This window comes from Oratosquilla oratoria, chromosome 20 (genome assembly GCF_046742065.1).
Source record: "Oratosquilla oratoria isolate Oo_2021 chromosome 20, ASM4674206v1, whole genome shotgun sequence".
Lineage (NCBI taxonomy): Eukaryota > Metazoa > Arthropoda > Malacostraca > Stomatopoda > Squillidae > Oratosquilla > Oratosquilla oratoria.
In genome coordinates this window covers 417,956-431,823 of record NC_134796.1, presented here as the reverse complement: position 1 = coordinate 431,823, position 13,868 = coordinate 417,956, and the positions used below count along the sequence as shown (strand labels likewise).

Below are 13,868 nucleotides of genomic sequence, written 5' to 3'. Positions count from 1 at the left end.
GAAAGGAACCAAGAGACAGAGTGATTGGGAAGTATGGAGTTCCAGGTAAAAATCTTAGTGGAGAATTGATGGTGGAGTTGTGTCTCGAAAGAGAGCTGATGATAGAAAATACAGTGTTTAGGAAGAAAGTCAAGCATAAGTACACATGGGAGAGGGTGGTGGATGGAAGGGTGGCAGATAGAGCATTAATGGACTATATAGTGGTGACCAGGAGTACGGTAGGAAGAGTTAAGGATGTACATGTTCTAAGGGGAGAGAGTGGGGGAATATCAGATCATTTTCTGGTGGAAGGTAAATTGAGAGTGGAGAATAGGTGGAGAAAGAGGAAAAGGGCAGAAGGTAGGGAGGTACTCAGAGTGAATTGTTTAAATGGGAAAGAAAAGGAGGAGTATAAGAAGAAGCTGAGAGAGGAGAAGGAGGGAGTGAAGGATAGAGCAGAACTAGGAATGGAGGAGGAATGGGGATATTTCATGGAGGGAGTCATAAAGTATGCAAAGATAGTGTGTGGAACAAGGGCAGGAGGAAATTGAAGGAAGGTTAGTGAGTGGTGGGATGAGGAAGCAAAGAAGGCTGTAGAAAAGAAGCAGGATTTTATAGGTTGGCTACAAATTAGGACGCGGGAATCGTATGAGAGGTTCAAACTAAAGAGAAGGGAAATTAAGCATAAGATAAAGGAGGCAAAGAAGAAAGAAGATGTGAAATTGGGTAAGAGTATATCAGAAAAATAAAGTAAATAGATGTTTTGGAAAGAGGAAGAGGAGGCAAATCAAGTAGAGAAGAAAAGGTAAAAGGTGCAGATGGATAGATGTTAACGGAAGAAAAGGCAGTGAGAGGAATCTGGACAGAGTATTTTAGGGAGTTGCTAAATGTAAAGGAGGTTAGGGAGGGGAAGGTAGTTGCAGTCGGAAGTGCTAAGAAAATGAGAGTGAGTGAGGAAAATGGAGGAAAAATAGGGTAAGATGGAGTGAAAGCAGCTGTTAAGATGATGAGAGCAGGTAAGGCACCTGGGTTGGATGGATGCCATGAAGAATGTCTGAAAAAAAGAGGTACAGTTATGGTGGACTAGATGGTGAGGTTATTTGATATTTGTTTAAGAGAGGGTAGAGTGCCGGAGGACTGGAGGAGTGCCTGTGTAGTTCCACTTTACAAGGGAAAGGGGGACAAGTGTGAGTGTAGTATTTTCAGAGGGATCAGACTGTTGAGTGTAGTTGGGAAGACTTATGGGAGGGTCTTGATTGAGAGAATTAGGAGAGGAACAGAGGGAGTAATTGGTGAGGAACAGTGTGGTTTTAGGACAGGTAAGGGTTGTGTAGATCAGATTTTTGTGGTAAGACAGATATGTGAGAAAGCTAGGAAAAGGTAAGGATGTTTTTTTGGGCTTTTATGGATTTGGAAAAGGCACTGTGGGAGGTATTTCAGATATATGGGATAGGAGGAAAGCTGTTAAGAGCAGTCAAGAGTTTTTATGAGAGTAGTAGAGATTGTGTTAGGATTAGAAATGGAGAGAGTGAATAGTTTGATATAAAGGTGGGACTTCATCAGGGATGTGTTATGTTGCCCTGGCAGTTCAATCTATACATGGATAGGGTGGTGAAAGAGGTGAATGCAAGGGTAGTTGGTCAGGGATTGGAGATGGTTAAAGAAAATGGAGAAAAGTGGGAAATAAGCCAGTTGCTGTTTGCTGATGACACTGCGCTTGTAGCAGGATCAGAGGAGGGATTGAGGAAGTTAGTGACAGTTTGAGAAGGTATGTGAAAGAAGGAAGCTGAAGATTAATGTGAGCAAAAGTAAGGTGATGAGATGTACAAGGGGAGAGAGTGGCAGCAGGCTGGAAGTGAGTATTAAGGGAGAGAGACTAGAGGAAGTGGATAGTTTTAGATACTTGGGTGCAATTGTGGCAGGAAAATGAGGAGTGGGGGTGGAGGTAGAATGTAGATTGAGAGAAGCAAGTAAATGTCTTGGTGGATTAAAGTGTAATAAGAAATAGACATTTGGTGATTTGTTGACCCAAAAACCTACACATGCCAAATTGCATGTCAATTGGGCCAGTGGTTTGGATTTTATTATTTCTAAATTGACAACAGTTGCCATGGCAACATGATAGGTGTTAGTAAGAATGGTATAAGAAGGTCCTGCAATGTTAATGACATGCTCAGGTGATTTGTTGACCCATAAAACCATCACATGCCAAGTTGCATGTCAATTGGGCCAGCGGTATGGATTTCATTACAGGTCGTCGATTTACGACCGAGTTCGGTTCCGACAGACAGGTCGTAAGTCGATCTGGACGCAAGTCAGACTTTATATATATACAGTATATATTACCATTTAAATATTATTTTTGTCACTGTATATATATGTATTATATATTATATTTAGCATACTGAAATAATCTTAGCATCTTTGAACTATGTTGTATAGTATTTTTTAACCTTTTTATAATTTTATCTGATTTTCTTTGGGAAATGTAGCCTAGGCCTAAGCATACTGAATAAAATCCTATCATCACCTATGATATTTTGTACTGTATTTTTTAACATTTTTATCATTTTATCATCAGACTTTCTTTAGGAAACGTATGCATACTGAATAAAATCTTATTATCTTTGAGCTGCGTTGTTTAATATTCATTAATATTTTTATAATTGTCTTTAGGAAACGTAGCTTACGTATACTATAATACTGAATAAAGTCCTGTCATCTTTGACCTACAAATACTTTTTTGTTGGTTAAATTAAAATCATTGTACTGTATAGTTTACATCTTATTAATCGCAAAACATTAAAAATACTAAATGCAAGGCAAAATTAGGAATTTTTTTTTATTTCAAAACACATTCTTTTCGTTTACGCACTGTACCGAACATATTGTTATCGTCAACAGACTAGGCATAAACAAAGTTTTACTGTTACACTTTATTAAATGCAAAACATAAAAATACAAAATGCAGGGCAAAATTAGGAGAAAAAAAAATTCAAAACACATTCTTTTCGTTTACGTACTGTACCGAAAATATTGCAAAACATAAAAATGCAAAATGCTGTACCGAACATTGTTATCGACAACAGACTAGGCATAAAAAGTTTTACTGTTACATCTTATTAATTGCAAAACATATAGAAATATAAAATGCAAGGCAAAATTGGGATCTTCTCTTTGTCTTTTAAAATTGTCAACACTGTAGAATGTGATAACTGAAGTTCACGTGCTATCACATTTACTTTCTTCCCTCCTTCATAATGTTTTATCACTTTCATTTTCGTGTCAAGATCAATAGCCTTTCTTTGTTTCTTGGCAGGCTTGGAAATATCAAAATATAATTTTCTTGTAGACATCTTGATGGGGTTTGAAGCAGAAAAAATGAAGCACAAAAAAAATAAAGATATAATCCTTGTAATGAATGAAGTCAGAAATACCACATGTTCCTGAATGAGAGGGAAGCTGACGCTGCCGGCAGCCTCCCAAAACTATCGTACTCTCGTCTCGCGGCGTGCGGAGTAATTGTACTGCACTGCCATGTATAACATTGCAATTCTATTACTCTATTAAATGTTAAATATTATTGCACTATCTCGTGGTCGTAAAGTCGATCAGTCGTAAGTCGCATAGGTCGTAAGTCGACGACTACCTGTATTTCTGAATTGACAACAGTTGCCATGGCAACATGATAGGTGCTAGTAAGAATGGTATAAGAAGAAGGTCCTCCAATGTTATTGACATGCTCAGGTGATTTATTGACCCATAAAACCTTCATATGCCAAATTGCATGTCAATTGGGCCAGTGGTTTGGTTTCTATTGATGATAATCTGAAAATTGACAACTTAATGGTTGCCATGAAAAGGCAAATATGGTATGATGGAGATGTCTCACATTGTTTTTGATATGCTCATGTAATTTGTTGATCCATAAAACCCAGGTATTCCAAATTTTAATCAAATTGGACCAGTGGTTTAGAGTTGATGTGTATTTCTTTACCGAAATCTTTACAAATTATCACCCTTAATTCTAACATTTTTCTAGCCAAAAATTCATATCTCCCTTGTTTTTTAAGTTATTTAAAAAATTTAAAAAGCATTTTGTTTCTAATAAAATTGCCTTTCATATGCAACAATAATTTAAGGGTTAAAAAAAAAAATTGAAAATTTTGTGTCCGAACCTAAATAGTATAGTTCTTCATTAAATTTTGTATATTTTTTCTTCAGGTTGAAGCATCAGATGGGGATGCAGAGAAGAAGTCAAAATCTGAAAGTTTCAAGAAACTTCTGTCTATTAAACCGTAAGTTTTGTTACACAGATATTGAATGGGATGAGGGGGATGTAGAGTTGAGTGGAAAATAAAGTAATTGGGTGACTATTTTCACCATATAATAGTATGTCACATTATGTTTATAATCATAGTGTGACATACTATTTTCACTGTGGGGCTGTTTTGGGGACCACCTGTCCATCATTGATGATTGCTTATTATATTATGAAAATTTTATTATAATGGACATGTTCCTTATATCAACAAATTTCATAATGTATACATTGTCTAAAGTACAGACACCTGTACACCATAAATTTAAGAGCAGACTAGACACTGCAAGATACAAAGGCGGGACACCATGAACATAGCTCCCCTTCCCATAAAATACAACTAGGTTCTTTGATGTGCTAAATTACATTAGACTATTTGTGTTAGTACAAGTGCAAGGATGAAAAAAGGGCATAGACCTGTCCATCACTTGTGATTGCCCATTATATTATGAAAATTACATTATAATGGACATCTCCATTATATCAGCAAACCTTGTAATGGACATATTGTTTAAAGTTCAGACACCTGACAGACTTTTTGCTTGGAGCCGAGTATGAGAAGTAAAATTCAATATCATAAAATGCAAAGCACTAGAAAAAGGGAATAGTGGCAGAAGACCATCCTTGGGAAGTGAACTCATTACAAAAGCAAAAGATAAGAAAGATTTGGGATTGTTGATAAAAGACAAACTGTCACCTGACACACATATCAGCAGGATTGTGGGAGAGATGTACAGACTACTGCAGAAGTTCAAAGTAACATTTCACTATATGGATGAAGGGATGATGAAAAACTCGTTGAATCCCTGATCTGTCCTAGACTGGAATATGTGTCAGTAGTGTGGTCCCCACACAGAGTAAAGGATATAAGCAAGATTGATAGAATATAAAGGGGAGCAACCAAACTGGTCCTCAGCCCACCAGATAGACCATATGAGGAAAGACTGGTTCTGCCAACTTTGAAAGATTGAAGAGAAAGAAGTGATATGATTACAGTATTTAGGTCACAAAAGGGGATAGATTACATTCACAGAAGAGATGTCTTGATTAAAGATGGGAGGGCTAGAGGTCATGGGAGCAAATTAAGAAAGATCACTGTCTAAATGATATGAAGAAATACAATTTTCCAAGTAGATGCATAAATACATGGAACAGTATAGAAGGTGATGCAGCTCAAGCTCAAACAGTGCATGAGTTCAGATCTAAATATGATAATTGGAAATCAAGGATTAAGTTGGAACTGTACATGAATTTGAGCCTAGGTATGATAAAAGATTAGAGAATAGGAGGTTAGACCCAATGAGTATTTACCTAATTGTAGTATACAGGAAAAGAACAACACCTGTTGGGTCCCATCTCCTGTTCTCTAATCTTTTACCATACCTAGCCTCAAATTTATGTACAGTTCCAACTAAATCTATATCCTTGATTTCCAATTATCATATTTAGATTTGAACTCATGTATTGTATGAGTGTATGTATTTACCTAATTGTAGTATACAATGTGGGGATGAAATGGGTGGGAGTAGATTTATGTCTTTGACTTTGCCTACCTTCCCTGGAAGGAGGAAAAAGCTCTTGCCCTTGATATACGTATGGTATATTTAGTATACAGGAAAGGAATAATGCTCATTGGATCCTGTCTTGTATTCTCTAATTTTTTTTCTTTTAAACCTAGCATCAAATTCATGTACAGTTCCAACTTAATCTGTATCCTTGATTTCCAGTCAACATATTTAGATTTAAACTCATATATTGTTTGAGCTTTGGCTGTATCACTTCCAAGATTATTCCAAGTATTTGTTGTGAGTGTGTATTTACCTAATTGTAGTGTATAGAAAAGGAGCAACACTTGTTGGGTCCCATCTCCTATTCTCTAATTTTCTAACATACCTAGACTCAAATCCATGTACAGTTCCAACTTAATCTATATCTTTGATTTCCAATTATCATAATTAAATTTGAACTTGTGTATTGTTTGAACTTGGGCTGTATCACCTTCTAAATATTCCACATATGCATCTATATGGAAAATATTTTTCTTCTTATCCCTTAAACACATGGTCTCTCTTAATTTACACCCATGACCTCTTAAAGCCCTCCCATCTTTAATCAGGAGATCTCTGTGAATGCAGTCTATCCCCATTAGTGACCTGAACACTGTAATCATATCACTTCTTTCTCTTCAATCTTTCAAAGTTGGCAGACCCAGTGTTTTTAGTTTTTTGTCATATAGGTTATATCAAGCTGGGAACCAGTTTGTTACTGCTGCCCTTTGTATTATCTCAATCTTTATTATATCCTTCACTCTGTGTGGGGACCATACCATTGACGCATATTCCAGTCTTAGACAGATCAGGGTTTCAGTTAGTTTTTTCCATCATTTCTTCATTCACTTTGATCTTTTGCAGTGGTCCATATATCTCTCCCACAATCCTGCTGATCTGTCTGTCAGGTGACAAGTCGTCTTTTATCAGCACTGCAAAGTCCTCCTCTTTTGCTTTTGTAATGAGTTCACTTCCCAAAGAATAGTTTAAGGATGGCCTTTTTGCCACTATTAGTCATTTTCAATAATTTGCATTTTTTAGTATTGAACCTCATTTCCCATTCTTGGCTCCATGCAAAAATGGTGTTTAGATACTTTTGCAATAGTCTACTGTCCTACTTCTTTTTTGCTCGTCTCATGATATTTACATCATCTACAAACATGTTGGCATAGCTTGTTGTACTTTCCATCATGTCATTGGCATGGACAAAAACATTATTGGTGTAAGCACTGAACCCTGTGGAACTCTGCTCGTTACTGGTCATCATCTTGACATCTTATCCATTATTACTGTTCTCCTGTATCTTTATTTAAAAAAGTCATTCATTCTAGTAGTTTGCCGCTCAGTCCTCCAACATGCTCCAATTTGCACATAAGTCGACTGTGAGGTACTTTATCAAATATCTTCTCTCGGTGAGTCCCCCCCACCCCTCTCTCTTGCAGTGCATCAATCACTCTCATGTAAAAGTTTAAAAGGTTTGACACACAAACTTCCAGATCTAAAGCTAAATGGACTGCCTGCCAGAATATTCATCTTTTCAAGATATTTGGTCCAATGATCTTTCACAATCCTTTCACATTTCACAATTGTGCTTGTTAGTGATACTGACCTATAATTTAGTGGTGTCTCCTTGTTTTCCCCTTTGTGAATTGGCACCACATGTGCCCTTTTCCAATCAAGCGGCACAATACCTTCATTCAGTGAACATGTAAAAAGACTGGATCTTGTCCACTAGTTGTTCCCAAAATTCTTTAGATATCCAATTTGAGTTCCACTCTCTTTACCTCCTTAGTTCCAATTTTAAATTGTCCTGATATTCTATTTTTACTTTTTCCAAACTCCATTTTAGTATGTTCCCTTGTATCCCTCCTATATGTTCCAGTTTTTTAAATAATTTTTTGTGTGGTACCTTGTTGAAAGCTTTTTGTAAGTCCAGGAAGGCATAATCAGCCCATCCATTCCTTTCTTGCACTATGTCAATTTTGAGTAAAAACATATTAAGTTTGTGGTATATGATCTTCCTTGTCTGAACCCAAGTTGTCTTGGGTTTATTATATTATTTTCTTCCAGATGTTTTACCCATCTGTTCTTGATGATTTTCTCACAAATTTTGGTTATAGTGCTTGTTTATGAGACCAGTCTGTAGTTAGTTGGTTCTTCCTTGTTTCCTCCTTGATATATTGGTACAATGTTAGCATTTTTCCAGTCTTTTGGTATTTTTCCTTCTTTAACCTCTTCACTCCGGGGCACATCGCATGTCTGCCAGCATTAGCTGCCCAATGTGCGATGTTGCGTCATAATAATCGCATTATAAAAAATCAAGTTGGTGCTCAATCATTCGTTCTCTTTCACCCGTGAATTTTTATAACCATAGAAAATATGATGAAGCCAGTTTAGAGAGAATGAAGGTTACGTATGTATGACTACAATAAATATAATCAAGACGCCAATGTCAGCATCATCGCATACCCACTTGCTCCTCATGACGCCTACATAGGCATCACCGTATGGAAGTGGTTAAATCTAGTCTTGATGGCTCCTCATTTCTGTATCTGGTGTTTTCACTGACCCACTGTGTCATTGTATATTCCATGGTCATGTCCAGTAATACATTACCCCACAAATCTTCTCTGCCTTTCACTGTCATGTCCTCCCAACAAATTTCTCTGTAATTAAAGTCCCCCATAATTACCAGGTTACCTCCGCCCATTAGTACCTCATTTAATGAATGCCTTCTATCTTCTAGCATTTTCATATGCTTGTTCTCCTTCCAACCGTTCATTTTTGGGGGCACATAAGTCATTACAAACTTTCTACTTTTCATTTCCTTGTCTTCGACTTTTATCATGATCATTTCTACATTACCTTTGCCCTCCCCTCCGCAATTTTTGTCACATTCAAGTTTTTCTTGGCCAAGAACATGATTCCTTCTCCCTGTTTCTTGTCTCTGTTTTTAATCCAGTAATTGTATAGTCCATGTCCAACATTTAGTGGTATTGCATCCCCTTTGTTTTGTTGAATCCAACCTATGGACTACTGCGGAAGATTAAAGTGGCATTTCATTATATGGATGAAAAGATAATTAAAAAACTCATGGAAACCCTGATATGTCCAAGACATATGCATCAGTAGTATGGTCCCCACACAAAGTGAAGGATATAAACAAGATTGAGAGAATACAAATGACAGCAACCAAACTGGTCCCCAGCCTGGCAGATAAATCATATAAGGAAAGATTAAAAGTAGTCTGCCAACTTTGAGAGATCAAAGAGAAAGAGGTGACATGATTACAGTGTTCATGTCACTAGAGGGGATATATTGCATTGATAGAAGAGATCTGATTAAAGATGGGAGGGCTTTAAGAGGTCATTGGAGTAAATTAAGAAAGACTATATGTCAATAGGATGTGAAGAAATACAGTTTTCCATATAGATGGATAAATATATGGAATAGCTTAGAAAATTATATAACCGGCCATAAAAGAAATAAATAGATAGATAACACAAAGCATTATCATAATAGAACTAGTATGGATGGGCACCTCTAGGCCTCAATCTCTTTCCTCAGCCTAATTTTTTACCTCAGCGTACATTGAGTAACATTGGCCACACTGCACTAGTTCCTATCTCTGGATCCTATTATTTCATGTAATTGTGAGTGGGTCTGGATGTCTTGGTTTGTCAGTTTTTCTTTCCAAAAAGTCAGTTGACATCTGTTGGTTATCACCACCTAATCTTGATGATCTTCCTACAATTTTTTTTCTCCAAATAATATAACTATCACACTTATCCAAGCTATTCTACATTATTTCACTTTCAATATACATATATATAGAGAAATAAAGAAGATAAGGAAAAGTGGAGTGAGATGAAGATCTACTGACCTGTTGGTTACGACGATCTTATCTTAATGATGCCTTGAGTGAGGGCCTTGTCGCCATGTGTCGATTGACCCTTGTTTAGTCCCCTTGACCTTGGATTCCCACTCCTATGCCTCTACCTTTTCCTACCTAACTACCTCACCTATTTGGGGTACTCCTGGGGTGGTATATAAACCCTATGTTATGGAAGTTACATCGTGTTTCCTTCCTTTCGTTTGTATGTGGAATTTTTGTAGATAACCTAAGGCTTGGAACCATCTCCTCAGGGGGGAAGAACAAGAACAGGATGGATGGATGGGGTGAAGGAAGCCCTGAGTGAAAGGGGAATATCTGTTGAGTTGGGAAGGGAGAAAACAAGAGATAGGTGTGAGTGGAGAGTGGTTGTGAAAGAACAATAGATTGACATTCCCTTTTGGTGTAAATATATGCATGTATGGAACTGCCATCATTAGAAGAAAAGAGGGGTAACCTGATTGTTATGCCTGAATAAGTGAAAGAAATTTATAAAATTTAATTTGAAATGGGAGAGGGACTCAAGATCACTGGGAAAACTGAAGACAAGATCCTTGACAGAAGGAAAAAAATGTATTTACCTAGTTGTATTTACCTAGTTGTATTTTGCGGGAAGGGGAGCTATGCTCGTGTTGTCCCGCCTTTGTATCTTGCAGTGTCTAGTTTGTTTTTAAACTCATGAATGGTTTTTGCGCATACTATTTCATTGTCCAGTTTGTTCCAAGTGTCCAAAACTCTATGAGGAAAACTGTTTTTCTTCAGTTCTCTTCTATAGCTATGTTTTTTTATTTTCTTTCCATGTCCTCTTGTGTTTCTTTTGTCCCAGTTAAGTAAGTTCTCACTATCGAGTACCTCTGTGCCTTTCATGATTCTGTAGATGGTCAATAGGTCACCTCTCTCTCTTCTTTGCTCCAGTGTCGGTAACTCCAGTTTAGCCAATCTCTCTTCGTATGATAGGTTTGCAAGTGCAGGTGCCATTTTTGTAGCTGCTCTTTGGATTCTTTCTATTTTCTTTATATTCTTTTTGGTACTGTCGCTGCATACTCTAATCTAGGCCTTATCAATGTAACCAATATTTTTTTCATCATGTCTTCGTCCAAGTATGTAAACGCCACTTTTATTGATCTTAGCAAGTTGTAAGTCTCCCCGACAATTTTGTTAATCTGTATATCATAGGACAAGTCGTTCGTGATAATTACTAGGTGCTTTAATTTGTAGAATGTGGAATTTGGAAATACTTCAAAGAGACAAATTTATAAACATTACTCATTTCTTTGTGGTATATTTTTATTAGGAATTTACAGTTGAGTAAATGCAACTCCCACAATAACCCAGAAATATCAGTGGAGAGGCCCAAGGTCTGTTACTAGCTACTGAATTCCAAGGTAGTAGTTTAAAATATTATTAATCAAATCTCATTTTTTCCATTTTCAGAGATGAAGCAAATGTACGACGGATGCACACAGCTGTTAAACTTAATGAAGTAATTGTGAACAAGTCCCATAATGCCCAGTTAGTCATTATCAACTTGCCTGGACCTCCTAAGACCTCACGACCAGAAAATGAATCCAACTACATGGAATTCTTGGAAGTGCTAACTGAAGGTCTAGAAAGGGTTTTGATGGTGAGAGGAGGTGGTAGAGAAGTCATCACCATCTATTCTTGAACCAAGGGAGATGAGTATCCAACCCTTTATCATGGGATTACTGTTTTTGTACTGTGTATTTTTTTCTCTTTACTTGAAATGAATCACAATGCTCCTTCTGTTTATACTGGGTGTAGGAAAGAGATGATTCAACACAAAAAATGATTTATTTTATGCTTACATAAAGTTCATTACCAGGAAAGAGATAAATTCCTGGGTTGTAGGCCATGTGCCCTTTGTATCCTTAATCAGTAATCCATTCCTTCCCAAATATTGATTGAATTTGTTTAAATAATGCCACCAGATTTAGGGAAGTGCTGTTTGGATTAGCCGTTCTGCAGGAGAGAGAAGGTTCCTTATAGGTTTATATCAGTATAGCCATTAAAGAAATTAACAGGTATTAAAATCAAATGTGTAGGAATAAGAGCTGTAGTCATTCAGTAATTCCAAAGGAATATAAAATGAATAGTGTCCATGTTTAACATCAAATAATGTTCATATTCACAGTAATAATGTTCATATTCACAGTAATATAAAAAATATGAAGATATGCACACACACGTACACACACACACACACACACATACAGAATTATGAAAGGGATGGAAATTCTTGATAGAGACAACTTATTAAAATGGGACCGAAGAGAAAACAAGAGGACACGAAAAGAAGCTAAAGAAGGACAGTTACAAAAGAGACCTGAAAAAGAATAGCTTCCCACATAGAGGGATTGATGTCTGGAACAAATTAAACAGAGAAACAGTGAGTGCCAAAACTATACACAATTTTAAGAACAAACTGGATGCAGAGACATACGAAAACAGGTCACTATGAGCATAGCTCTCATCCCGTAAAATACAACTAGGTAAATACATATGAACAAAGATTGAAGAAATTACATCTATCAACACTGGAACAGAGAAGAGAAAGAGGTGATTTGTTGACCATTTAAAGAATTATGAAAGGGATGGAAATTCTTGATAGAGATGACTTATTAAAATGGGACAGAAGAGAAACAAGAGGACACAAAAAGAATCTAAAGAAGGACAGTTACAGAAGAGATTTGAAAAAGAATAGCTTCCCTCATAGAGTGATTGATGTCTGGAACAAACTAAACAGAGAAACAGTGAATACCAAAACTATACAAGATTTTAAGAATAAACTGGATACAGAGAGATAGGGAAACGGGTCACTAAGAGCATAGCTTTCATCCCATAAAATACAACTAGGTAAATACACACACACACTAGTGTGCGCAAAAACCATTCACGAGTTTAAAAGCAAATTAGACACTGCGAGATACAAAGGCGGGACACCATGAGCATAGCTCCCTTTCCCGCAAAATACAACTAGGTAAATACAAGAAGAAACTTAAGAAGGACAGTTACAGAAGAGATCTGAAAAAGAATAGCTTTCCACATAGAGTGATAGATACATGGAATAAATTGAAAGAGAAAACAGTGAGTGCTAAAACTATACATGATTTTAAGAAAGAACTGGATGCGGAGAGATACCATTTCTTCCCAGTTTGAGAATTTATCTCTAATTACTACCCTCATTTTCCTCCCAGTCAGGAAATCTTTCATCCATTCCAATAATTTTCCTCTGATGCTACCTATTGACTCTCTTTTCCTTATTAGTTTCTTGTATCAAATGTCAAATGCCTTTTGTAGGTCCAGAAAGGCACAGTCTGCCCAACCATTTCTCTCTTGTATTATATCTATTAATCTCAAGTAGAAGCAGATCAAGTTTGTTGTACATGATCTTCCCTGTCTGAATCCCAATTGATTTGGATTCAGTATAGTTTTTTCTTCCAAATGTTTAACCCATCTATTTTTGATGATCTTTTCACAAATTTTTGCTACTGTGCTTGTCAGAGACACCAGTCTATAATTTGATGAATCTTCCTTGTTTTCTCCCTTATAAATCGGTACAATGTTTGCATTCTTCCAGTCCTGTGGTACTTTTCCTTCTGTCCATTATTTCTTGTTGTGTTATTATTATCTCAGTCATGGGGGGAAATCGCCCTTCATTTCCTTCGTTCTCTCTAATGAAAACAGACTTGAAGTGATTATTCATGACTTTTAGCCATTTCTAAATCCTCTGTGTATTCTATATTTCCTTGGCGTAGTTTCACCATTTCCTGTTTATTTTTAAGTTTACCATTCAAATATTGATAGAATAGCTTGGATTGCTCTTTGCATTTATCTCTAATGTCATTTTAATGGTTCCTTTTTTCCTCTCTTTGCACTTTTACATAGTCATTTCTATAGTTTATATATACTTGCCATTTTCCAGGTTTTATCTATCTTTTCCAAGCTTTGTCCCTTCTATCTTTTGTCTCACTGCATCTTCTGTTGAACCAGCATTTAATGTACACTTTCTCTAGCTTCTGTTTTGGTAAGTGCCTATTCATCCCTTCATTGTAATTTTCCATCAAGATATCCAATTTCTTTTCCACTTTTGTCTATTCCATGTAAAACT

At 36.5% G+C, this 13,868-nt stretch overlaps 1 protein-coding gene across 2 annotated transcripts in view; it reads left to right on the top strand.

The window, feature by feature from the left end:
• Positions 1 to 11,407, top strand: part of LOC143036360 (solute carrier family 12 member 4-like) — a 58,613-nt gene extending 47,206 nt beyond the window's left edge. For both annotated transcript variants that reach the window (XM_076203609.1, XM_076203608.1), the window contains 2 exons: positions 4,204 to 4,277; positions 11,174 to 11,407. In XM_076203609.1, coding sequence (XP_076059724.1) covers positions 4,204 to 4,277; positions 11,174 to 11,405 — 306 coding nt within the window. In that variant the 3' untranslated portion in view covers positions 11,406 to 11,407. The remainder of the gene's footprint in view (positions 1 to 4,203; positions 4,278 to 11,173) is intronic.
• Positions 11,408 to 13,868: the final 2,461 nt, after the last annotated feature.